At 51.4% G+C, this 25,334-nt stretch overlaps 3 protein-coding genes and 1 pseudogene across 4 annotated transcripts in view; 1 reads left to right on the top strand and 3 right to left on the bottom strand.

Annotated features, from left to right (window-relative positions):
• Positions 1 to 1,023, bottom strand: part of Zdhhc24 (zinc finger DHHC-type containing 24) — a 10,103-nt gene extending 9,080 nt beyond the window's left edge. The window contains exon 1 of the mRNA XM_008822851.3: positions 669 to 1,023. Coding sequence (XP_008821073.1) covers positions 669 to 949 — 281 coding nt within the window. The 5' untranslated portion in view covers positions 950 to 1,023. The remainder of the gene's footprint in view (positions 1 to 668) is intronic.
• Positions 1,024 to 1,791: 768 nt separating this feature from the next.
• Positions 1,792 to 16,705, top strand: Actn3 (actinin alpha 3). Its single transcript, XM_008822910.2, has 19 exons — positions 1,792 to 1,976; positions 6,674 to 6,788; positions 7,027 to 7,146; positions 7,472 to 7,558; positions 7,638 to 7,725; positions 8,204 to 8,282; positions 8,365 to 8,446; positions 9,506 to 9,591; positions 10,310 to 10,402; positions 10,920 to 11,150; positions 11,266 to 11,413; positions 13,553 to 13,703; positions 14,193 to 14,301; positions 14,392 to 14,532; positions 14,806 to 14,988; positions 15,445 to 15,579; positions 15,674 to 15,853; positions 16,345 to 16,491; positions 16,583 to 16,705. Exons 1-19 carry the CDS (start codon positions 1,833 to 1,835, stop codon positions 16,703 to 16,705), a joined length of 2,442 nt encoding a protein of 813 aa, XP_008821132.1. The 5' UTR covers positions 1,792 to 1,832.
• Positions 9,606 to 10,286, bottom strand: LOC103725601 (annotated as a pseudogene).
• Positions 16,706 to 18,505: 1,800 nt separating the features above from the next.
• Ctsf (cathepsin F) lies at positions 18,506 to 24,895 on the bottom strand. 2 transcript variants are annotated; one of them, XM_017795553.2, is made up of 14 exons: positions 24,565 to 24,895; positions 24,268 to 24,366; positions 23,904 to 23,988; positions 23,750 to 23,811; positions 23,553 to 23,628; positions 21,570 to 21,683; positions 21,299 to 21,444; positions 21,116 to 21,212; positions 20,956 to 21,036; positions 19,685 to 19,804; positions 19,545 to 19,609; positions 19,365 to 19,455; positions 18,918 to 18,976; positions 18,506 to 18,838 (listed from the first exon to the last, which is right to left on the bottom strand). In XM_017795553.2, the coding sequence occupies exons 1-14, from the start codon at positions 24,775 to 24,777 to the stop codon at positions 18,764 to 18,766; spliced, it is 1,383 nt and encodes a 460-aa protein (XP_017651042.1). In that variant the 5' UTR covers positions 24,778 to 24,895; the 3' UTR covers positions 18,506 to 18,763. The 2 variants fall into 2 exon arrangements, with proteins under 2 accessions (XP_017651042.1, XP_017651043.1); XM_017795554.2 differs by lacking the exon at positions 20,956 to 21,036.
• Between the last annotated feature and the right edge of the window lie 439 nt (positions 24,896 to 25,334).

Consider the following 25,334-nt stretch of genomic DNA (forward strand, 5'->3'; position numbering starts at 1 on the left):
AAAACCTGTTCAAAAAAAACAAAAAAAAAAAAAAAAAAAAAAATGGGGGCCTGGGAGATGTCTCATTGGGGTAAAGGTACTTTCTGTATAAGCCTGAGGACCTGAGTTTTTGCACTCCCTGTCTTCTTTACCACCTTTCCTCTATTTTATACAATTTGCTTATTTAAGTCTATAATGTATGATCTGCTCCTTCTGCCAGTTGTCAACTCCAGGAATGGAGGAATCTGTTTTACCATAGCCCCAGTCCCTGGAACAGCGCCTGCTCAATAAGTATTGGAGTTAATAACCAATGCCAGGTTATTGGGCTGGAGAGATGCCTCAGAGGTTAAGAGCACTGACTGCTCTTTGAGGGGGCCGGTGTTTGGTTCCCAGGACCCACACAGTTGCTAACAGCTGTCCATAACTCCAGTTCCGGGGATGATGCCCTCTTCTGACCTCTGCTGGCATTGCAAGCACACTGGTGCACTTACATACATGCAGGCACATAGAAATAAATATTTTTTAATACATTAAAAAAAAAAAACCTAATGCCAAGTGCTAAAGGAGTTCTCAGGCTCTGACAACCTGGATGCTATCATCATCTGCTCCTGACATCTCGTGTCCTGGAGCCCCTCCCGCGACCGAGCCCCACCCCCTCCTTCTGCCCGCGGACCCCACGCTCCACTCACGCCCAGCCCTGGCCCAGACCGCGTCCGGCCAGCATCACGCCCCGAATACTGGGATCCGAGCGCAGGAAGAGCCCCACGTTGCCCAGCAGGTTAAGCAGCTGATAGGCGGCCAGCGCCAGCTGCAAGGCCCGGGCCAGGGGTCCCAGCTGGGGCGGCCCGGGACCGAGCACCAGCACGTAGACCAGCTCCAGGACCACCGCGGCGGCCCACAGCGCGGTGAGCACGAGCGGCAGCCGCGCCGGCGTCCCTTCTGCGCTCCGGGCCGCCCAGGGCTGCCCCATGGTTTCGACCCAGCGGCGCTCAGATCTCGGAAACCCCCTCCGCTTCCGTATTGGGGCGGGCACAGGAGCAGACGGACGTTGGCCGCGACCAATGCATACTCTGCAGAGGTGCACTGCACGCCAGACTCGGCAAAGGCCGACAGGTGATTGGGCGACGCTCAGAATCCGGTTGGCGCTGGAGTCCAGGTGACAAGGCGAAGCCATCGCCCCGCCCACCATGGAGGAAGCCACGCCCTCATAGGAAGCCACGCCCCCTGGTGTGGCTGGCTGTGGCGCCCGGGAGTATTGAGTTGCAGCCCGCGTGGCGTCGGGGTTTCCCAGCTCAGCACATTCTCCCCACCCTCCTCTACAGCAGTCCTGATATTAATAGACCTGGCTGGCTCTATCTAGCTGGCCCCGAGCCCTTCCACATGCTCGGGTGTCGCCATCGCCCTAGAAAACATCCAAAACAGCTCGGCGCCTTGGTGTTTCTGACTGTGAAATGGGAATAGGGCTCCGTTTGCCCAGGCCCAGAGGGCAGACTTTTAGGGTGGTCCGCAGCCACTAAGATGTCGTCGTCTCCACCTTATAGACGACGACACAGACGAGGTTCATGGTTTTCCCAAGTTCACACAGCGCCCTAACCAGGGGGCTGCAATGGAAACCCACAGTAGATCTACCCCAAAGTCGTGCGCCACCCCACCACTATCACGCAATTCCTCCATCTTTGACTCCTGAGCAATCTCTTTGGGGCCAAACCCGAGCTCCTTTGCCCCTATCTGGCCCCACCCACCAAGCCCATATTTAGTGTGAATCCGATCTGGGGCTGGGCAGGATCCTACTTAACCCGGCCTGGAGCGTTCCTGAGCGTGCCTAGCGGAGCGGAGCCAGGAGCCTGAGCAAGATGATGATGGTTATGCAGCCCGAGGGTCTGGGGGCCGGGGAGGGGCCCTTCTCGGGCAGCGGGGGCGGCGAATACATGGAACAGGAGGAGGACTGGGACCGCGACCTGCTGCTGGACCCTGCCTGGGAGAAACAGCAGCGGAAAGTGAGTATTCACCCATTGCCCAAAGGCAAAACTGAGGCCTGAGAGGCCAGGCGGTTCTTTCTGGGCATCTCCACAGGTCAGGGGCAGAGTCTACCTTTAAATCTAGACTGTCACTCCCCAGCCCAGGCTCTGCCCACCAGCCATCTGCTCCCCTCAAGGGCTAAAAGTCTGGGAACCCTCGTGAGGGCTTATGGATGCCAAGAAGAATTCCTGGAGTCCCCACTCTCCCCTTTGGTCCCACTGCCCCATTTACACTGGTGAAAATGGGTTTTGAACAAAGCCCAGAGGAGCCAAGTTATTGTTGGGTCAGAGATGGGGGTGGGGGCGTTGTCAGGAAGAATAATGCTCCTCTAACATACCCACTTCACTCTCCAGTTAAGTATTCTCAGATCCCACCCTGGGGGGAATATGCTAGACACACAGCCAGTGGATTTGGGAGTGTAGGGGACAGGGATCATCTCCCACTCTGTCCCCTCCTCTCCTCTATATTCTGCTCTGGGAAGGGTCCACGGTGTCTTTACTCGCTTGGCAGTTGCAGAAACTGAGGTCCAGAAAAAGGCAGAGATAGGCACCCTAATTATATACTGTCAGAAAGCATGATTCCCCCATCTGAGGGTCTTTGTCCCTTGCCCCACCCACTCTTTTCCAAGATACCTCCCCCCTGCCTGCCTTAGGATCCCCGAGTCTGCTGAAAAGGCCAGAAGGTGGGGAGGAGGGGGGAGCCCCGTGTTCCCTAACCTGTAACCTAACCCTGAGGCCAGATGGACAATTGTGCTGAGGCAGCGCCTTTTGGGGAGCTCGAGGGGCATGTGGGCAGCTGTTGCCCAGACTCAGCCTTGTAGGGCACTGCCCCCTCCCTCCTTGAACTATTTTCACTTCCAGACTCCCCAGTGGAGGGGGCAGGACACCTGGGTTCCCTAAAGAGAAAATGATTCCAGCTGGCATGGGATAATTTGAGAAGTGGCAGTCCAGGCAATAGGGAGGGCACCACAAAGCCGCTGGACCTGGCTTGCCAATAGTGCCTGATTCCAGGAAAGGGCAGGGCACTAGGGTACTAAGTGGAATTTGTGGAACCTGAGAATTCCAGAATTTAGAATCAGAGCACTTCCGATGGGTTGGATGACAGGAGTTGACTGCAGGGGTGGGGAGGCTGAGCTGACTCAGCTGGGGGTGCCTGGGGTTCCAACCCCCTCCCGGCTTCCCTGCACCTGTCTCTAACCATGGCTGTGGTCCCTGGGTTTGGCAATCCCCGGGTGATGTCATCCCTGCCCATGGCTCCAGCTGCCACAAGTTTTTGCTTCTACTACCAGCCACCCAAGTGTCAGTCTGCCCCTTCCTTGTCTTCATCATTTAAAATATCAGGAGCATCCTCTTTCATCCCATTTACAGGCACCCATGTCACCCACTCATGCAACAACAGAACAGAACGGATGCTCTGAAAACCAATCAGCATCCCCTGTAGGTGGACATGTGGATTATTTGTCATTCAAAATGTTTTATCACAAGGCTGTAACATCTTGTGGTCAGCTGCTCCACTGTTCCACCCATCCCTGATCCTAGGTACTGTCTTATCACCATCAGGGTTTCTAGTTTGGAAACAACGCACTTCTCCCTGATGCACAAGATCTCTTCAATCGACCACACCCTAAAACAGTTGGTTCATAAATATATTTCTTGGCTTTTTTGTTTTGTTTTGTTTATATTGAGACAGGGTCTCACTATGTAGCCTTGGCTGGCCTGGAACTCACAGAGATCCGCCTACCTCCTGTCTCCTGAGTGCTGGGAGCAAAAAAGACATGCAGCACTATGCCCAGCTGTTTTTGCTTTTTATTTATTTATTTATGAGACAGGGTCTCCCCGTAGCCCCAGCTGTCTCAGAACTCACTATGTAGACCAGGCTGGCCTTGAACTCACAGAGATCCACCTGCCTCTGCCTCCCGAGTGCTGGGATTAAAGGCGTGGACTACCACGCCTGGATGTTTTTTATTTTTTGGGTCTCATGTAGCCCAGGTTGGGGTTGAACTTACCAGGTAACCAAGGATGACCTTGAACTTCTGATCCTCTTGCCTCCACTTTCCAAGTTCTGGGATTGGTTTTACATGATGCCGCACATCAAACCCAGGGCCTCTTGCATGCTAGGCAAGCACTCTACTGACTGAGCTACATTCCAACTGTTCCATCAATATTTCTTTGTGTTGCTGTTGTTGTGTTTTGTTTTTTGAGGCATGGTCTCACTATGTAGCTGGCCTGGAATTCTCTGTGTAGATCAGGCTGGCCTTGAACTCGAACAGAGGTAAGGTGTGTTCCACTACACCCCACCCACTAATTTTTTTGGGGGGGGGTTGTTTGAGACAGGGTATCCCTGTAACCCCAGCTGGCCTGGAACTTGCCATATAGACCAGACTGGACTTGATCTCACAGAGATCTGCCTGCCTCTGCCTTAAAGCCCCACAACACCACACTCGACTTTTTTTGTTGTTGTTGTTTTGAGACAGGGTTTCACTATGTAGCCCTGGCTGGCCTGGAACACACTATATATACCAGGCTAGCTTCAAACTCACAGAGATTCACTTGTCTCTCCCACCCAAGCCTGGGATTAAAGGCATACACCATAAATATTTCTTTTTTTAAAAATATTTTATTTATTATTTTTTGTGTATGCATGTATTGCCTGCATATATGTAAATGAACCCATGTTGTACAATGCCCGAAGAGGGCAGAAGAGGCCATTGGATCCCCTGGAACTTGAGTTACAGACGGTTGCTAGCTGCCATGTGGATGCTGGGATTCGAACCTGGGTCTTCTGCAAGAACAACCAGTGATCTTAACCGCTGAGCCATCTCTCCAGCCTCATAAATATTTCTTAAGGAGATGTCTTTCTACCTGCTGGTATCTGTACTCAGCCAGAGACAAATACAGCCCCCTCACCCCAATCCCCCCCATACTGCCCATCTCCATTCCTGTATCCACCTCTGCCTCCTCACTTTTCCCTTCTGTTCTGCCAACCATTGTCTCTGCTGTGCCACCAGAGTGAGTTTTAAAATACAGTTCGGACAGCTCCCCCATGCCTGAAGCTTTGCTGATTCCCTGTTGTTCTCGGGATCAAGTTCAAACTCCCCGGCTTAGCACCCAGGATTGTGCATGACCTGGCCCCTGCCACCCCTCCGGTCTGCCTTTCAGCACTGATACCCCAACAGCCCCAGGTTTCATTGCAGAAGTGCCCACAATGCTGTAGTCCCACAAACGGAACAACTATGTTTCACTACACATTCTCCTTTGTGGGTGCTCCTGCCTGGAATGCCCTTGCTTGCCCTTCCTGGGCCTGTATACTCTTGCTCTGCCATCACAGCTATGATCCAATGTGAACCTCCATCAAGAAATTCCCACATGTATACCCCCTCTGCATGTATTCCTTAGACCAATATGACTCTGATTGACTGTGAACTCCTTCAGGGCAGGGCTACGTCTTATTAAAACTCATGTTTAGGATTGGGAATTAGTTTAGTATGCAGGAAGCCCTGGGTTTGATTCCTAGTACCAAATAAACTGGACATGATAGTGCATGCCTATAATCCCAGGACTCGGCATGGAAGCAGGAGGTTCAGAGGTTCAAGGTCATGGTTGGTTACATAGTGAGTTTAGGATACAAGAGACCTGGTCTCAAAAAAAAAAAAAGATTCCTGTTTGCACACACCCACCCCAGTTGCCTGTCCCCTGCCCTTTGCAGACCCAGAGTATCCAGACTGCGGTGGTAGAAACAACTGGAGAAATATAAATACAATCTCTGGTGTTTGGGTCCTTATAACTAACACAAGAGGTGACAGGAAGCTCCCTTCCCTTAGCAATGACAGCCTCTCAATTATTTAAAGCATTCTCATTTGCGTCCAGCTCCCAGCACCCCTAGAAAGCTGGCCCCAGTCATGGAGAAGGACTGGAGCTGGGATTAGAACTCAGTTGTGGATTCTATGAAGGTCTCACTCAGGATCTGAAGGCCCAGTAGGTTGTCAGGCATATACATTACATAGTCATAGGACACCCCTGTCCTCAATAGACACAGCCATGGCCCACTCTCATTCAGGTGGAGGCTGAGGCTGGTTGTAGAGGAAGAAGACCATGGGTGCAAGAAAGGAGGTCAGGCTGGGTTTGAGTGCCTGACAGCTTCTCCACACCCTGTACAAAGCTTTCATATCCAGAAGCTGATCTCTACCCCACATAGATGTGTTTCCCTCTAGGATTTCTCAGTTTAGAGGCCATGTCTCTGGGCTATCTGGACCCCTCAGGGAGTTCTATACTTTGGAGAGTATTAATGTATCCTTTTTTGGTCTTTTTGAGACAGGGTCTCCCTATAGCCCCAGCTGGCCTGGAACTTGCTATGTAGACCATTGATCTCACAGAGATCCACCTGCCTCTGCCTCCCAAGTGCTGGGACTAAAGGCATGTAACATTACACCCAGCAAGTATTAATGTTTTCTAATCCACCCTCAAGTGCTTAAGATCAGATAAAACCAGAGTGTTGGCCAGAGGGGGCCCCAAGTCCAAACCCGTTTCTCTTCTCTCAGGAGAACTAAAACTCTGAGAGGGACAGGGACTGGCCCAGGATTGTATACAACGCCTTGGGGACTCTAATACCTGTACTGAATGAGGGGCCAGGACTGTATACCCCAGACCCGGGTCCAGTTACTGTCCTCTGTCCCCAGACCTTCACTGCATGGTGCAACTCACATCTGCGCAAGGCGGGCACTCAGATCGAGAACATCGAAGAGGACTTTCGCAATGGCCTCAAGCTCATGCTGCTCCTGGAGGTCATTTCCGGTGAGGGTGCACATGCATGGTCAAGGAAACCTGGAGGGGGGTTGGGGATGGTAGGGGCCAAGTGCTGGAAGAGATGGATGTGCTAGAGAAGGGCAAGTTGGGGGTGGCATCTTTTTTCTTTATTCAGTGCTGAGAATCAAATCCAGGGCTTCATTTATACTAGGCAAACACTCTACACTGAGCTATATCCCCAGCCCCCTCTGATGACCTTTGACCCTTGCCCTCTCTTCATACTCAGGAGAGAGGCTGCCCAGGCCAGACAAGGGCAAGATGCGCTTCCACAAAATCGCCAATGTCAACAAGGCCCTGGACTTCATTGCCAGCAAAGGGGTTAAACTTGTGTCCATCGGTGCTGAAGGTGAGGAGAGGGCAGGAGGGACCTGGGCAAGGAGTCAGGAGTTGGGGGACATTAACAGGTCACATCTATGAGACTCAGGGGATTATTCCTGCCTTGAAGGAGCAAATGTACCCCAAATGCCAGCCTAGCACCTGGCACCTAGTAGGTGTTCAATGAAGCATTCTAAAATAACAATAGATGACTTGTTGAGTGCCTACTAGGTGCTTACCTACTAGGTGCCAGACCTTGGGTGGGAGACAAGGGCCAGAACCCTGGGCAGGGTGACTGTGAGCTGAGGCCTGGACACGCAGGCCTGGAGTCCAATCCCCACTCCTGTCCCCAACAGAGATTGTTGATGGGAACCTGAAGATGACCCTGGGCATGATCTGGACCATCATCCTCCGCTTCGCCATCCAGGACATCTCTGTAGAAGGTAAGCGGAGGAGGAGGCAGGTGGAGAGGGCTGGCGCAGATCCTTTCCCAGCTAACATTTTCACCCCCTCACCACCCAGAGACTTCTGCCAAAGAAGGCTTGCTTCTGTGGTGCCAGCGGAAAACAGCACCGTACCGCAATGTTAACGTACAGAACTTCCACACCAGGTCTGTCTGCTGGGCATCACTAGGACACAGTGAACAGCTCTGGTCTGTGAAGGCATAGACTGAACCTCTCCCAAGCCCCAGAGGTGGGAGGTGCCCCAGTCTAGTTCTAGAATACCTTCTGAAAGTAGGACTCAGGATATACTGAAGTGGATGGGATGGAACGAAGGAGGGTTGCAGAGAACTCCTGCTGCAGGGAGCAGTTATGACAGCTTTGGAAGGGTATTTCAGCAAGAGAGAACCTAGAGGCCTCAAACATCTAGTCATTGGTCTGATCTAAGCCCAAGGAATGGGAAGGGATTGTGAGGACCTGGGAGGAGATGGTCCAAGTTTGACAGTGATGAGCCTCAAGTGCTAATGAAGGAGTTTGTACTTGGCCCAATTCTATAGACAAGGCTGTTTTGCTGGTGTGCTCCTGGGTTGAGGGCAGGATACTGCCTCAGCCTGAGCCCAGGCTTGACAGCCCCTGTTCTCTGTACAGCTGGAAGGATGGCCTGGCCCTTTGTGCTCTCATTCACCGCCACCGGCCAGATCTCATTGACTATGCCAAGTTGCGCAAGGTGAGACTCTGCCACCCCTAGAACCAGCTCTTCAAACTCTGCCCTCAGCTGACCTTTCAGCTCTCCTCTCATGCTTGTCTAGGATGACCCCATCGGCAACCTGAACACTGCCTTTGAGGTGGCGGAAAAATACCTGGACATCCCTAAGATGTTGGATGCAGAAGGTGAGAACAAGTCTCACCTGGATGAAGATAATGCTAAATGCGCATTTGACCCAGACCATCCTCCACACTGTGTCTTGCTCTTCCCTCTTCCAGTGATGTTTGAACTCTGTGCTCCGCATCCCCATCCCTACCCTTCTTCCTTCTCAAGATCTTTTGTTTTGTTTTTGAGACAGAGACTCATATAGACTGAACTCAAATTCACTATGTAGCCAAGGCTGGCCTTGAACTCCTGATCCTCCTGCCTCCACCACCCAAGTGCTAGAATTATAGACATGTTGAGACAGGGTCTCTGTGTAGCCACAGCTGGCCTGGATTTGCTATGGAAACCAGGCCAGCCTCGAACTCATAGAGATCGGCCTGCCTCTGCCTCCCAAATGCTGGGATTGCCCAGCTACTCTCCCTCTTATCTAGGAGTCTTCCATCATCTCTCCCTGCCCTTCCTCTCCTGTATCTCTGCTATGGAATGGCTCCACCATCTACTTCATATCCCAGTCCTCTGGGTTACCCAAGATACTGTTGGTCCCCAAGACTGGAAGCTCCTCTAAGGCACATCCTGCCTCTGATCCCTGGGTAATGTTCAGTCAATGAAACAGCAAACATTTTCTGAGCACCTGCTGCACAATGCCCTGGATGTGTGGGCACCAAGGAGAACTGCTTCTGGCCCCTGAGGAGCTCGCAGACTTGGAGAAAAGACACTGTTACAGGCTACCTAGAGCACCAGGCAGTGTGGACCAATTGCCATGAGGGCCTCAGCATCTGCACGCTCAAACATGGTCTAGTGCTTTGCTTACCCCATAGAAAGGGAGGTTGCTAGGGCTCTGGGATGATGGAGAAAGGGCTTCAAGAAAGAGGAAAACACTCCATTTCTCTCATCCTAAGAATGTTCTCTGCTTGGAGGGGAGGGTCTTGAGTTCATTCTCCACCCCTGGTTTTGGCCAACATATACCTTACAAGGGTTAAGGACATAGCCATGTAGTAAAGCATTTGTCTAGCATGAGAAAATCCCTGGGTTCAATTCCCAGTGCTGCAGAAAAAACACACTTTGCTCTTCTCCCCCAGATATCGTGAACACTCCAAAGCCAGATGAGAAGGCCATCATGACCTATGTTTCCTGCTTCTACCATGCATTTGCTGGAGCTGAGCAGGTAAGGGGGTGAGCTCACTGCCGCCCCACTGCTGTCTGGGTAAAGCCTAAGGGGCCATCCTTGGTGTGAGCCCAACACTTGGAGGTGCCAGGCCATGTAGGTGGAAGGGTCTCACTTGCACACACTGGGCCAGGTTTTTGGGTTTTTTTTTTTTTTTAATTTTCTTATTTCTAATGATGGAAACAAAATTACACTGAAGCTTCTGGAAGAACCACTTTTCTTGCCCATCTTGTATCACTTCTCAGATTTGACCTTGGCCTCACATCTGGCCTTGCGTTTCAGAGCTGAGTCTCTAAAGACATCTTTATTGACAACAGTTTTGTCCGAGGGGATGTCCACAGAGTACCTGGTGGGCCTGAGGTGATTGTAGTTATAAGCTTTCACAAAAGACTTGATCTTAGATCACTTGGCGATTTTTTTCTTGCCCGTGGTGGCTGTCACTTTCTGGGGATAGTCAATTCCAGGCACCAGAGCATGGCTATAGGGGCAGTCTGAGGTGCCATCATCAATGTTCTTCACAATGACAGCTTTGCATCTGGGAGTAGCATCCAGCTAGGACCAGCACCACTTTCCCAGGTTTCATGAACTTGCCCATTCCGGTGGCAACCAGCAGGCCCCCAGCAGACAGACGCAGCCCGGGTTTTTAAGGGCTTTACACAGGTTGGGATGCCCGGGGTAGCTCGTCTTAATGCCAGCCCTCCTGCTGCCCCCACTACAGGCAGAGACAGCTGCCAACAGGATCTGCAAGGTGCTGGCTGTGAACCAGGAAAACGAAAAGCTGATGGAGGAATATGAGAAGCTGGCCAGTGAGGTGAGGCTTTGGCCAGAAAGCCTCCCTCCCACCATGCTCCCTACTTCGTCCCTGCTGACCCTCTCAACTCCTCTAACCTCCAGCATAGCCCTATAGAGCCTCCCTCCAGCCTCCTTCTGTTCCTCCCACCCCCATCATCACCTGCCCTTCTGCCAACCCAAGCTGCTGGTCATTACTGATTCACTTAACATCGATTCATGGATTCCTTTCCTTGTATTTAGACAGCCTTAAGGTCAACCTGTTCTGGCCCCTGGACTCAGAAATAAACTCTCCTAGAGCTTGAATGTGACTTAGTGGTAGAGCACTTGTCTAAAATGTGGGAGACTGTAGATTCGGTCCCTAGCATCACATCCTACTCTTCTGACCACTGAACCAGCCTACCCCATTCTGCACTCAAACTTGTGAAAGTCACCTCCATGTATCTGAGGCCTTGCCCTCTGGTCACAGTCTGAGTGTGGGGTGGAAAGGGGGTGGGAAAGTCAGCTCATAACTTTCAGCTTTGCTCTGGCCCTGGCAGCTGCTGGAGTGGATCCGCCGCACTGTCCCATGGCTGGAGAACCGAGTGGGTGAACCCAGCATGACTGCCATGCAGCGCAAGCTAGAGGACTTCCGGGACTATAGGCGCCTGCACAAGCCTCCCCGTGTGCAGGAGGAGTGCCAGCTGGAGATCAACTTCAACACGCTGCAGACCAAGCTGCGCCTGAGCCACCGGCCCGCCTTCATGCCCTCCGAGGGCAAGCTGGTTTCGGTGAGCTAGGCTGGGTATTAAGGGGTGCTCCAGCTCTGCCCACATGACTTGGGTGATCTTGGGCTTCCTATTCCCACGCACAACAATGGGTGAGCCACCTCTGCCTTCCCCACAGGACATCGCCAATGCATGGCGGGGGCTGGAGCAGGTGGAAAAGGGCTATGAGGACTGGCTGCTCTCAGAGATCCGGCGCCTACAGCGGCTTCAGCACCTGGCTGAGAAATTCCAGCAGAAGGCCTCCCTGCATGAAACCTGGACCAGGGGTAAGTGTACTTTGTGAGGCTGGACCCTCCTGGGGCAGAGTCTTAGCAAAATGCACAGGACAGAGGCAGCTGCTCTGCAGAAAATTGGAACAGTTTCTAAACCCACCTGACTTGCTGCAAGACAACCTGGGTTTCTCTGGTGGCTAGTTTATCTATAAACTTTTTTTAAATTGTATTTATTATTTTTATTTTATGTGTATGCATGTATTGCCTGCATGTAGGTAAGTGCACCTGTGTTGTGCAATGCCCATGGAGGCCAGAAGAGGTTGTTGGATCCCCTGGAACTGGAGTTACAGATGGTTGTTAGCCACATGTGGGTGCTGGGAACTGAACTCCCGGATTTTCTGCAAGAATAACCAGTGCTCTTAATCACAGAGCCATCTCTCCAGCCCCTTTGTCTATAAACTTAATCTCCCTCCCTCCAGGCTATGGTCCTCTGTAGTGTCTCTCTCTCTCTCTCTCTCTCTCTCTCTCTCTCTCTCTCTCTCTGTGATTGAACTCATGTCATTAGGCTGGAACTCACTAGGTAGGCCAGGCTGGCCTCAAACTCACAGAGCTCCATATCTGCCTCTGCCTCCTGAGTGCTGGGATTTAAAGGCAAGCACCACCACGCCCAGCTGTAGTCTTCTCTTATTAATTTGTCATTTACCTTTCGTATATGAGACAAGTGTCCAAAGATGAGTCTGTCCCTCACCCCAACACCACGTATAGCATATTCAAAGTATACTGCATGAGTCAAATATATCACTTTCCGTAATATCATGTAGTCAGCATTGTCAGAGATTTTCATCCTACCAAAGAATCAGTCCTTAAAAAAAGATCAGTCCTCCTAAAAGAACAAACAGGAACAATAGTTTATGGCATAATGAATCACAATAGTTTGGTATAAGAACTCCTGCAATTTAGGCCATATGTGGTGGTGAGATTAAAATCCCAGCACTGGTGAGGCAGAGGCAGGCAGATCTCTGTGAGTTAGAGGCCAGTCTGGTCTACATAGAGTTGCAAGCCAGCCAGAGACACACAGTGAGACCCTGTCTCAAAAAAAAAAAAAAAAAATTCTTGCAATTTAGAGCTTTATGTGACCCGAGGACATCTCAGAACATCTATACCTGTCAGGTGCTCTGCAAAATGCAGAGGTCCTCTTAATAAAAGGTCTTTCTACTATGATGAGAATGATTTTTATTTGTGAAATTATAGTAATTATCATTCATAATACACTTTTGATGGTTTTGTTTTGTTTTGGTTTGGTTTTGGTCTTTTAAAAAAATTTTTAAATTTACTTTTATGCTGGGAGTGGTGGTACAACGCATTTAGTCCCAGCACTTGGGAGGCAGAGGCAGGCAGATCTCTGTGAGTTCAAGGCCAGCCTGGTCTACATAGTGAGTTCCAGGACAGCTGGGGCTACAGGGAGACGCTGTCTCAAAAAGACCAAAAAAAAAAATGTACTTTTATTTTATGTGTATGAGTGTATTGCCTGCATATATGTGTATCCATGTTGTGCAGTGTCCTCGGAGGTCAGAAGAGGGCATCAGATGCCCTGGAACTGGAGTTATGGGTGGTTGTTAGTCGCCATGTTGGTGCTGGCATTTGAACCTGGGTCTTCTGCAAGAACAGCCAGTGCTCTTAACCATTGGCCCATCTCTCTGGCCCCATTTAGCTTTTTGAGACAAGGTTTCCCTGTAGTCCTGGATGGTATGGAACTTGCTATGTAGACCAGACTGGCCTCAATCTTACAGAGATCTGTCTGCCTCTGCTTCCCCAGTGCTAGGATTAAAGGCCTGTGCCACAACACTGGACCTATAAATTACTTTTACATTCAATATTCAATCATACAGCAATTATTCATGGAGGGTCTACTATCGACCAAGTGCAGGCCCTGTGCCAGGCCCTGGGAGGCCGTGGTGAGCAAATGAAACCCAGTCAAATAGAGGCAGTAGTTGGATATTAAATAAATTCCAAAATTGTAGCAAAGGTCAGTCTGTACGGTGTTGGGTCAGAGGACACTGATGTCCTTGACAGGCCATGCCAAGGATCAGGCTGGCATCTAGGGTAGGCTGGACAACCTCACAGCCGGTGGAAAGCCCCGGCTCCTGCTACAGCAGGCTCTGGGTGACAGGAGCTGGCCCTCTTTCGGAGCAGGAAAAGAGGAGATGCTAAATCAGCACGACTATGAGTTGGCTTCGCTGCAGGAGGTGCGTGCATTGTTGCGGCGCCATGAGGCCTTTGAGAGCGACCTGGCCGCACACCAAGACCGCGTGGAGCACGTCGCCGCCCTCGCCCAGGAGCTCAAGTAGGCGTGGCCCGCCACTGGCCCCGCCCCTCCGCCTCGAGCCCCGCCCCGCTGCAGCTCGGTTAGACCCTTGGTTCTGCAGGGTTAGGAAACCACTGGTGGCACAAGACCACTTGCTCCGCGCCCCCTCCGTCCCCTCCCATCAACGCCATCACCATCTCCTTAGCCACTCCGCTGCCTACACACGTGGCAGGCACCTGTCTTCCCCCAACCTGGATGCCCCCTTCACCTGGCTACCCCAAACCTCTCCATCAGCCTGGGCCTCACCAACCACCTCCTCCAGTTCCGCCCCTTCCACAATCCTTCTGAAATCCTATTTCTGCCACCAGAGCACCCCCAGGGACTGGAGCTGAGGATCCTGGGTACCTGCTTCCTGCAGGGACATACTGAGACCTCTTCTGGCTGCCTGAGGCCTTCATCCATCCAACTCCAATTGATTCTATTGTAGGCCAGGGTCTTTTTCTACTCATTCCCTTTTCATCCCCTTAGTGAGCTGGACTATCATGAGGCAGCATCTGTGAACAGCCGCTGCCAAGCCATCTGCGACCAATGGGACAACTTGGGCACGCTGACCCAGAAGAGGCGGGATGCACTAGAGGTGGGCAGATGGGACCTGGCATCCGGGGCAAGGTGAGGAAGCCAGCAAGCTGGGAAAGGGCTGATGATCCATGGTCCCCATGGTCCCTAGAGGATGGAGAAGCTCCTGGAAACCATTGACCAGCTGCAGCTGGAGTTTGCCCGACGGGCAGCACCTTTCAACAACTGGCTGGATGGGGCTGTGGAGGACCTACAGGATGTGTGGCTGGTGCACTCTGTGGAGGAGACCCAGGTAGGTGCTGGCATTCTGGAGCAATTTTGGAGGCACTGGGTATGATGACAGGAAAGCTGGTCCCACATTCCATCAGCCACTCCCTTGGGATCCTGGGTAATGGGGATAGGAGGGAGGGAAAAAAACAGTTCTAGAGTACTGGGCTGGCAGGCAAGAGGCCTGGGTTCTTGGATGAGTCCTATGTCAACTACTGGATGGCCTAGCTTACTGTCCTGCCCTCTGTGTTGCCGGTGGTAAGTGGGTGTGCTGGTTGATCCTTCCTGTTTCTCCCAGAGCCTTTTAACAGCACATGAACAGTTCAAAGCAACGTTACCTGAGGCTGATAGAGAGCGAGGTGCCATTCTGGGCATCCAGGGTGAGATCCAGAAGATCTGCCAAACATATGGACTGCAGCCAAAGTCTACCAACCCCTACATCACCCTTAGCTCACAGGACATCAACAATAAGTGGGACATGGTCAGTACCACTGGTAACCCTGGATGGCCCCCACTTGCTCTTGCATATTCAAATCACTGAAAACTCTGGTATCCCAAGATATGGGAATAAAGTCTACCTCTAGCCAGATTTGGGTTCTGTCACAGATTCTACACAGCATTAAATAAGCCACCTTGTCTGATGTGTCCATATTTGTATAATGCCTACAACAACAGCATTCTCCTATCAGAACTAATGTGTAGAATTACTGTGTGGGCATCTTCCACAAACCTATGTCACTAGCCCCATTTTACAGATGAGGAACCTGTAGCCTACAAAAATTAATCTATTTGCCCCAGAACATATCCACATATCCCAATTTAACTCACAGCATAAAGAACTGGGTTTTAAAGGGCTAGAGGTCAACTCCCCTCAGAACCATCTCCAGTACCCAGACCTGGCCCTGGCACAACTACTCTCCTACTACTCTCCTTCCAGGTCCGAAAGCTTGTGCCTAGCCGTGACCAGACACTGCAGGAAGAACTGGCACGGCAGCAGATGAATGAGAGACTCCGGAGACAGTTTGCGGCCCAGGCCAATGCTATAGGACCCTGGATCCAGGGAAAGGTGGAGGTAAGGGCTTAGAGAGCCAGGCTAATTCAGGGAATGGGACCAGGGCTGGGCCACAGGGAATTGAGAGCTCTCATTTGCCTGGATATCCCTACAGGAGGTGGGGCGGCTGGCAGCTGGGCTGGCCGGCTCTCTGGAGGAGCAGATGGCGGGATTGCGGCAGCAGGAACAGAACATTATCAACTACAAGAGCAACATTGACCGGCTGGAGGGTGACCACCAGCTGCTGCAGGAGAGCCTGGTCTTTGACAACAAGCATACTGTGTACAGCATGGAGGTGGGGTCCCACCTTTGGGAGAGAGGGAAGGGAAGCTGGTATGATCGCTGCTAGACAGCATGCCTGTCCTTGAGGGCCCCCAGTTCAGCTTGGCAAGCTTTCCCAATGTCCTCCTGGGGATACTGAGACCCCGCAAACTGTAAAGGCTAACTTCAGCGGGGCACACCTGCAACACCAGCACTTGGAAGTTGGAGGCATAAGGATCAGGAGTTCAAGGTCATTCTCAGCTATATAGCAAGTCCAAGGCCAGCATAAGCTACTCAAGACTGTTTTCAAAAAACAAGAGAAAAAAAAAAGTGACGTATTGATCAATACTTAATACACAATGATATTAAAGACAGAAAGGTCTGTTGGGAGCCACTCGGGGAAACTTGAGATAGGGACAGAAGCCCAATAAGGGGCAAGACTTGCCCAGGGTCACAATGGATTAGGAACATAACTGAATAAGGACTGGGTGCCAGCCACTTACTGACCCATCTCCTGCCCTCTAGCACATTCGTGTGGGCTGGGAGCAGCTACTCACCTCTATTGCCCGTACCATCAATGAGGTAGAGAACCAAGTACTGACCCGAGATGCCAAGGGCCTGAGCCAGGAGCAGCTCAATGAGTTCCGAGCATCCTTCAACCACTTTGACCGGGTCAGCAAGGGCTAAGCCCTGCAGGGTAAGAGACTTTCGGGGGCACTGGTGGGGTGTGAAGCCAAGCCTGACATCCACTTTCCCTCTACAGAAGCGAAATGGGATGATGGAACCTGATGACTTCCGAGCTTGCCTCATCTCCATGGGTTACGACCTGGTGAGTCCCCCTAATTGCTCCCAGAAATACCATCAGAGTACCCCTCTCCTCCAATGACCACCTTCTGCTTGGCTCTTTACATGCATCTGCATCCTCTGCTCATCGCACCCACCCAAGGGCTACCAAAAGCACTGAGAGTTAAATTAAGAAGTTCTATGTGACTATAAGGTCTGAGCTTGCAATATTTTTTCCCTCTAAGAACAATGGTAAAGAGCAAATATATGCCAGGCATGGTGGTGCATGTCTTTAATCTCAGCACTTGGGAGACAGGCAGGTGGATCTCTGTGAGTTCGAGGCCAGCCTGGTCTACAAAGTGAGTTCCAGACCAGCTGGGGCTACTGGGAAACCCTGTCTCAAAAACCAGGGGATCTGGTGTCCTCTTCTTGCCTCCATGGGCACCTGTATGCATGTGGTGAACATTAGGTGTACTCAAGCATACACATATACACATAAGATAAAATTTTCAAAATCCTTAAAAAACAGGGGGCTGGAGAGATGGCTGGATGGTTAAGAGCACTGGCTGCTCTTGCAGAGGACCCGGGTTTGGTTCCCAACACCCACAGGGCATCTAACAACTGTAACTCCTGTTCCAGGAGATCCAATGCCCTCTTCTGACCTCCACTGGCTTTGTATGACATGAGTGCGCTTACATACATGCAGGCAATACACTCACACATAAAATAAAAAATAATAAATAAAATATTTTTTTTAAAAAAAGAATCACTTCTAGGAAGGGAAACACTGATTGTGGGTGACTCATAGAAGGGTCAGGGTCTGTGTGTCTGGCCCCTCCAGCCTCACAGGAGAAATGCCACCAAGTCAAGCTGTATAGCAGCCATTGTACACATGCAGCTTTGAAGACTCAACAGAGGAAGAAAGGCCAGTCCCACCAGTCAGATGGTTTTGGGGTTCCAGAAAGGGAGGGGAGCAAAACCCTATGGAGGCAGTAGAGACCAGACTTCAGTGTCAGGTTACCACACTCCTATGATATTTGTAAATAAAAGGCTTTTGGGGGGTGGAGAGATGGCTCAGTGGTTAAGAACACTGGTTGTTCTTGCAGAAGACCTGGGTTCGAATCCCAGCACCCACATGGCCGCTAACAACTGTCTGTAACTCCAGTCCCAGGGGAATCCAACAGCCTCTTCTGACCTCCATGGGCATTACATGACACAGGTGCACTTAGTAGATACAAACCACATTGAGAGATGTTCATTCAGTGTGCTTTGCTTTTGCACAGCATCTCTCTCTCTCTCTCTCTGTGTGTGTGTGTGTGTGTGTACATATGTTTGTGTGTGTGCAGGTGTGCAGGTACATGTATGCATAAGTGTGTGGAGGATAGAGGTCAGCATCAGGTTTCTTCCTCCAATGTCCTCCACCTTATCTTTTGATACAGGGCCTCTCACTGAACATGGCACTCAAAGATGGGCTACACTGGCTGGCCAGCAAGTTCTGGGGCTCACACACACACACACACACACACACACACACACTCTCTCTCTCTCTAAAATAAAACAATTTTTTAATAGTGCAACTGAGTAGTTGAATATTACAGCCATTCCAACAAGGCTCTATTCAATTTTCTTTTGTTTTTTTTTTTTTTTTTTTTTTAAACTGGGTATTGGGAGAATTTTTTTCCCCTTTTATTCCCATAGTTCTTTTTCTTTTGGTCTTTTTGAGACAGGGTCTCCCTGCAGCCCCAGCTAGCCTGGAACTCACTATGTAGACCAGGCTGGCCTTGAACTCACAGAGATCCACCTACCTCTGCCTCCCGAGTGCTGGAATTAAAGGCGTGCGCCACCATGACCAGCATGATCAGAATATTTTCATCCTACCACTTACCCAAGCCCAGGGTTTTTGCCCCAGCTTTGGCTGCCACAAAAGCCTCCTTTACCTCAGGATCCTCCTAGCTACCACAGTTCAATAAAGATGCAGCTGGGGAACTTCAAGTGGGAATGAGGTGAAGGGAAGGAAGGGCCCAGGGTCCCCTGCTCACCCTGAGGTACCCAGTGCCTGTCCCTCAGTCAGCCATGCCTCATGGGGAGGGGGTTGGACATGTGAGTCAGGCTGAGGAAGGGGCCACTGTGGTCAGCACCAGGTCCTGTGCCAGCAAGTCCCTCAGTTCACCACTGCTGAGCTGGCCATGGTGTTCACACCACAGGCCCCAGATCCACGATACAAGTAGTAGTAACCCTGGGGGAGAGCGGGACTTGGTGAAGTTGCTCAAGCAGGATGGAGCTAGAGGGCCAGGGGCCAAGTGAAGGAGACTCACCTCTTCACCCCAGTCATGCCCCCAGCTGTTCTTGATGGCCCAGTAAGGAACATTGGAGCCTAGAGAGCAGCCATAGAGTATAAGTGGTCAGGGGCTCCTAGTTCTCCACTCATCCTCATAGACTACACCCTTCAAATTACTGCAGTAGGCCTACTGTGTGACAGGAACTAGGAAAGGAGTAAAGAGCAAGGGACCACCAACTACCCTCATGGAGTCCTCCTGTACCTATAGGATGTACGTAGGGAGAGCACTTGTCAATTGCCTCTAGCACAACACTTCAGCCTCCCACAACCCCAGCTTTCCTCTATAAAGCAAGTATGGGTAATTCCCAGAGGCTGGGGTTAATTAAGGGCAGGGTTCCTAGGCATTACCCTGAGGTCCCCCTCAGAAAACCTGAGAAGCTACTATCCAGCTCGTACGGATAGGCAGGAGGCCAGAAGAACTCACGGTTGCCATAGCCCACCAACAGCACAGCATGGTCGATGAGCCAAGGGCTGCAGAGGGGCCGGAGTGGGTGGGCGATCCCATGGCGGTAGAACTAGAAAAGAACAGGAAGTAGGGGGCCAGTTCCAAGAAGTAGGAGAGGCACAGATGAGATGGAATGGGGTAGAGGGGCCAGTGCCTCACCTGCATGCCGAAGGCATTGATGGCGACAGAGATCGGTCCTTTCTGGGCCAGCCAGGCTGCCAACTCTGAGGGGGGAAGGCAGTGTCAGTGGTATTTGGGTCCTGCAACATGGGCCTCACCCTGCCCCACCCCACACTCACTCTGTTCATTCTGGCTCAGCTCCACTGAGTCGTTGATGTAGGCCTTCGCCATCTGTGCTGAGAAGTTGCAGACCTGCATATGGCCCTGGTAGCTGTAGTCATCCTCTGTCTCCAGCCCTCCTGGGGAAAGAGCAGACCCATTTATGACTCACCCATGTCCTCCCAGTCAGAAACATGCTGAACTTCCAACAGACACGAGGCCTCATGCTCCTGACCCAGGAACTGGCTGGGCACCTGTCTAAAGAACCTCTTCAGAATACTGGTGATACAGGTGGGGATGGAAAGGTGTGTGGAAGGAGGAGCTGTAGTAACCAGCACAGACCAGTAGTAACCAGCACAGACCAGGCTCCACTCCTCTCTCTGCTTCCTTGCTGAGGGCTCATGCCAGCCTGCCTGGCACTTCTGTCTTTTGCTGCTTGTCCTCCTGACAGTTCACTCTTAGCTCAGATCCTTCCTGGGCTCCTGGACCAGTCTCTTTCTAGCCACTTCAATCCCTCAGCCCTCCACCCTTCAACCGCAGCAGCCTACTGCTGAACTGAACCACCAATGTAATACTTTCTCCCTCAGAGGAGAGGTGTGCTGCTATCTAGTTCAGCAGCACTTTAAGAACACTGAGCCAGAGGGCTGGAGACACAGCTCTTGTAGAGGACCTAGGTTCAGTTCCCAGCACCCATGTGGCAACTAACAACAGTCTATAACTCCAGTTTCAGGGTATTTAACACCTCTTCTGACTCTGTGGGCACTGCATGACATAGGTACACTTAGATGCATGCAGGCTATATGCTCATACACATTGAAAAAAAAAAAAAACAAACACCTGGAGCTATAAGGAAACCCTGTCTCAAAAAGACCAAAAAATAAATGAACACAGAGGCAGGAATGGTATTGCATGCCTTTAATCTCAAGACTTGGGAGACACAGGCAGGCAAATTTTCTGTGGGTTCCAGGCAAGCCTGACCTACATAGGAAGTTACAGGCCACTCAAGGCTGCATAGTGAGACCCTATCTAAAGCAAACATAGACCTCACTAGGATCCCGTTCACTGGGTCCTTATCCTGTATCAAAACTTGACATATATTTTCTCACTTGACAATCCTAAAAAGTGGACACTCAGTTGAGAAAACTGAGGCTGTAACAGAAATGACTTGCTGAACATCTTTAGCTAATAAGAGCCAACATAAAGACTGGAACCCAGTTCTGTGTGACTCCCATACCTCATCTCCTTCCAGAGAGAGGACACTGTTGCCCCTCCTGATGCCATTAATGCATACCCAAATTCTTTATAGCTTCGTAGGCATTGGAGGGCAAGCCCCCAAGGCAGGCCTTGTCAATCTTGTCACAATCCAAGAGCTCTAGGAGACATAAGGCTGGTTCCAAGGAGCCCTCTGGAGGGGCTGAGCTGGGGACAGGGAGTTGGAGCAAGATGCTCACCCTGCTCTGAGAGGGAGAGCAGGGTTCCCCGGTTCAGGAACCACTGGCCCTCCACGTTGCCTGTGACGGAGAAGGCCCAGCACGAGCCACACATGCCCTACAAGAGAAAAGCCAGGGTCAGGGCTCTCTATCCCTTCCCTAGTCCCCAGTATACCTTCTCACCCTCACTTCTGGGGCTCCAACCTGGTCCTTCACTTTAGTGACAGCCCCCTTCTTCCTCCAGTCCCATTCAGGTGGGGGAGGGTCACTGATGGACTTGGCTAGATGCATCTTCTTGCCAGCTTCCTTTTGTAAGAAGGAATTCAAGTAGATGGTGTGGAACTCATCCTCTGTAGGTGGAGGTGGGCAGGGCAGAGCACAAAAGGATGACTATTTTAAGCCAGCCCTCATGAGGGGTTTTTGGAGGGGCCCTGTCTCTTTCAGATTCTATGTGGGCTTTGATCACCATCCCTACCTGTGAGATCACTGAACTTGGTGATCCCATAGTGAGCTGTGCCACGGTCCAGGGCCTGAATCTTCTGTGCTTGTACCAGGTTTCTGGTAAAGACAGCCAGGCGCCACTGGGTTTCTGAGGACCAAAGGGAAGAGGATAGGAGCTCAGACCCCGGCAGATTACAAAATTAAAGATAAGTGAGGCTAAAGGGAAGTTTTTCCCAGGCAAATGGTAGACCCTGGATTGGACCTGAAGCTTTTGAGCGTGTGCAGAGATCAGAGGACAAGCTTTGGTGTCGTTCCTCGGGGGCCTTCCACTTTATTTTCTTTTGGTCTTTTTGAGATAGGGTTTCCCTGGCCTGGAACTCACTATGTAGACCAGGCTGGTCTCAAACTCAAAGAGATCTATCCAACCTGCCTCTTCCTCCCAAGTGCTGGGATCAAAGGTGTGGACCACCATGCCTGGCTGGGTCTTCCACCTTTTGAGACAAAGGTCTCTCATTGGCTTGGAACTTTACAAAGTAGGGTAGACTAGCTAGTCAGTAAATTTCCAGGAATTTGCCTCTACCTCCCATCTGGTCACTGCTGGGATTACAAGTGAGCACCAGCATGCCTAGACTATTCTTTTTTAAAAATTTATGTGTATGAGTGTTTTTGCTTGCATGAATGTAAGTGCACCTATGTTGTGTAATGACCACTAAAGGCCAAAGAGGGCATTGGATTCCTCTGAACTGGCATTATTGTCAATTGTTGGATGCCATGTGGGTGCTGGGAACTGAACCTGCATCCTCTGGAAGAGCAGCCAGTGCTCTTAACCACTGAGCATCTCTCCAGCCCCACACCTAGCTTTTTATGTGGGTTGTGGAGCTCAAATGCAGGTCCTCAGGTTTGTAAGACGAGGGCTTTATTAACTGAAACATCCTTATTTTTTGGCGGGGGGAGGGCAAAGACAGAGTCTTCCACTAGCCTCAGTTGGCCTGGAACTCACTATGTAGATTTGGCTGACCTTGATCTCACAGAGATCTGCCTGCCTGTGCTGGGTGCTGAGATTGAAAGCGTGTACCACCATGCCTAACCCTTGAAGCTCTTTTGGGGTAGGGGGTAGAGGAGAGATGGCTCAGCAGTTAAGAGCACTGGCTGCTCTTGCAGAGGACCCGGGTTCAATTCACAACACCCAGATGGTGGCTAACAACTTTCTCTAACTCTAGTTCCATGGGGGATCCAACGCTTTCTTCCTACCTCCACAGGCATTGCATGACACAGGTGCACTTACATACATGCTGGCAATACACTCATAGACAAGGTTTCCCTATAGCCCCTGCTGACCTGGAACTCACTATGTAGACCAGGCTGGCCTTGAACTCACAGAGATCCGCCTGCCTCTGCCTCCCAAGTGCTGGGATTAAAGGCATGTGCCACCACACCTGGCTATATTGGTCTTTTTGAGACAAGGTTTCCCTATAGCCCCTGCTGACCTGGAACTCACTATGTAGACCAGGCTGGCCTCAAAGTCACACAGAGATCTGCCTGTCTCTGTCTCTTGAGTGCTAAAAATAAAATATTTTTTTAAAAAGGATGGATGTAGGGACAGGTGAAAGAAGATGAAGAGGAGGTAGACCTCCAAGTGACAAAGTGGGAGGTGTGGTCAATTTTGGGGATCAAATTGGAGGGGCAACTTCTAAGGTGTGAAAGCAGTAATGAAACGAGACCTGAAATCATCACTCAGGAGAGGCCCTGGGAAAAACCAGAGTTCAGGAGGGAATCCAGCAGAGAAAATCTATCATATCCTGCCTGGAGCAATGGAAGCCCATGGTTTCTGGCAAGGAAGGTGAGGTGACATATATTTAAGGTAGCTGCCCAAACCTAAAGGTCTGGATAAGTGCTCAGGGACTGAAGAGTTCCTGAGGAAGGCACTGCCTCTTGTGTCCTTCTCCACATCAAGGCTTCACAACAGGAGAAAGACCAGGTTCTCCTGGAACAGGTAGAGCCAAGGCTGGGTCCTCACCTTTCTCTGATTCATAAGTCCGGTTATAGGTAGTAATGAAGTCCTTGAAGACTGCAGCAATCTTCACTGAAAAGTCCTGGGAAGGCAGAAGGGTGGTCACCAAGAGTTCAGGCTGACCGCTGGACCCTAATCAAGGGTGAAGGGAGAGAAGTGTGAATAAGGGGGACCATTGGCTCCCCAAATAACAGGCTCCTCACCTGGGGTGGAGGATCCTCCTTCAACAGTGGAAGGAATGAGCCGAAAGTATCGTTTGTGTTGTCTGGGTAGGGTTAGAACAGAGAAGAAATCAAGACTGAACTCTTAATGAAGTATAGTCTGGGTTATCCCAGCCTTGGTGGGCTATCCCAGCACCTGTAACCTTGGTATTCACAGGGCCACAGTCCTTCCTCAGCAGCATGTGTTTTCCGAGCTCATCCAGGACTTCGAAACTGCAAAGCTGGACAGAGAGGAAGACAGTCTGGGGGCTGGTTTGGAACAAGGGCCTGACAAAAGCAGCTCCTCAAATGATAACCACCCCAAAGGCAATCACCCCATGGTTAAGGGAAGAGGCACAGTCAGTACCCAGACACCCTCTCTTCCAGACACCCACCCTTCAGACCATCTTGGGTCTCTGGGAATTGACTCAGGGTTGGGTAGCTGCTGCCTCTTGATCTGATTCAGCATCCCAATTGCTTGATACCCTAGGGCGAGTAACAGCAGAAACCCCATCACTCACCAGGGTTTTCCTGGTCACAGGGAGCAGGCACACCGTGGGATCGTTACAAGGTGGCTCCTCCAGAGTGGCTTTCAGAGAGTACAGCAAGCCCCTGCTCTCCTGGATGGAAGCGCAGGAGAGGCTGGCACAGCCGTACCCTCCTCGGCTCCTCTTCGGAGCCCAGGGCCCACGCATGCCTCCCTACCAGATCTGAGTCTGCACAGGTTCTTTCCTCCAAGGTCCAGCCCATCACCCCACGTTTAAGCCCAAAAGCCCACCCTCCTCACCCCGGGGACCAGGCCCACCGCGCAACCTCACCCGGCGGACGCGCCCGCATACGGTCCGCAGCACCGCCCGCGTCCCGGGAGCCCGGCCGCGGTTGTACACATCCAGAGCGAAGTAAGCGGGCGCCCGCAGCTCCGGGGGGGTCTGGTCCCAGGCCTGCCCTCCTGCAGCCCGGGGCTGGGCGGGGACCGAGGCCGCACCCGGGAACAGCACCAGCAGCCACAGCAGCCGCAGCCAGGGCGCCATGGCCAGGGCGAAGCTGGCCGGCCGAACGCAGCGACCCACGGACCCGGGGATCAACCGAGAGGGAGCCCCAGGTCAGAGGCCACTCAGTCTCTCCCCGGGACCACCCCACTATGCCGGGGCCGGGTAGCCAATGGGAGCAGACCTCTGGCGCCTGCGCGATTGCTTGTTTACGCGGGGCACGTGGGGCGGGAGAGGACGCGCAGAGAAGGAAGGACGCTGGCCTGAGACTAAAACTAAAGGTGTACCACTTACCGCATGGTTATTATATATTAAGCATTGAATGCTAGATCCTTTATAATCATGGCAGTCCTGAGAAGGAGGTAAGAGAAGTTTTCAGATGATTTGCCAGACCTCTGATAGAGCTGACCTTGAACCCAGAACCCGGCTTCACAGCCTGATTGCCTTCTTGAAGCCTCTCTTATCATCCATGACATGACCAGTAATGTTTCGGGTTCTGGGGCTCCAGGGTGTAGCTCAGTTTGTAGAGTGTTTGCATGGAGCTCCAGGTTCTGTCCCCAGCTCCACTGGTGATGCTCGCCTGTAATCCCACCACTCAG

Source organism: Nannospalax galili, unplaced genomic scaffold (assembly GCF_000622305.1).
Source record: "Nannospalax galili isolate Female #2095 unplaced genomic scaffold, S.galili_v1.0 scaffold89, whole genome shotgun sequence".
Lineage (NCBI taxonomy): Eukaryota > Metazoa > Chordata > Mammalia > Rodentia > Spalacidae > Nannospalax > Nannospalax galili.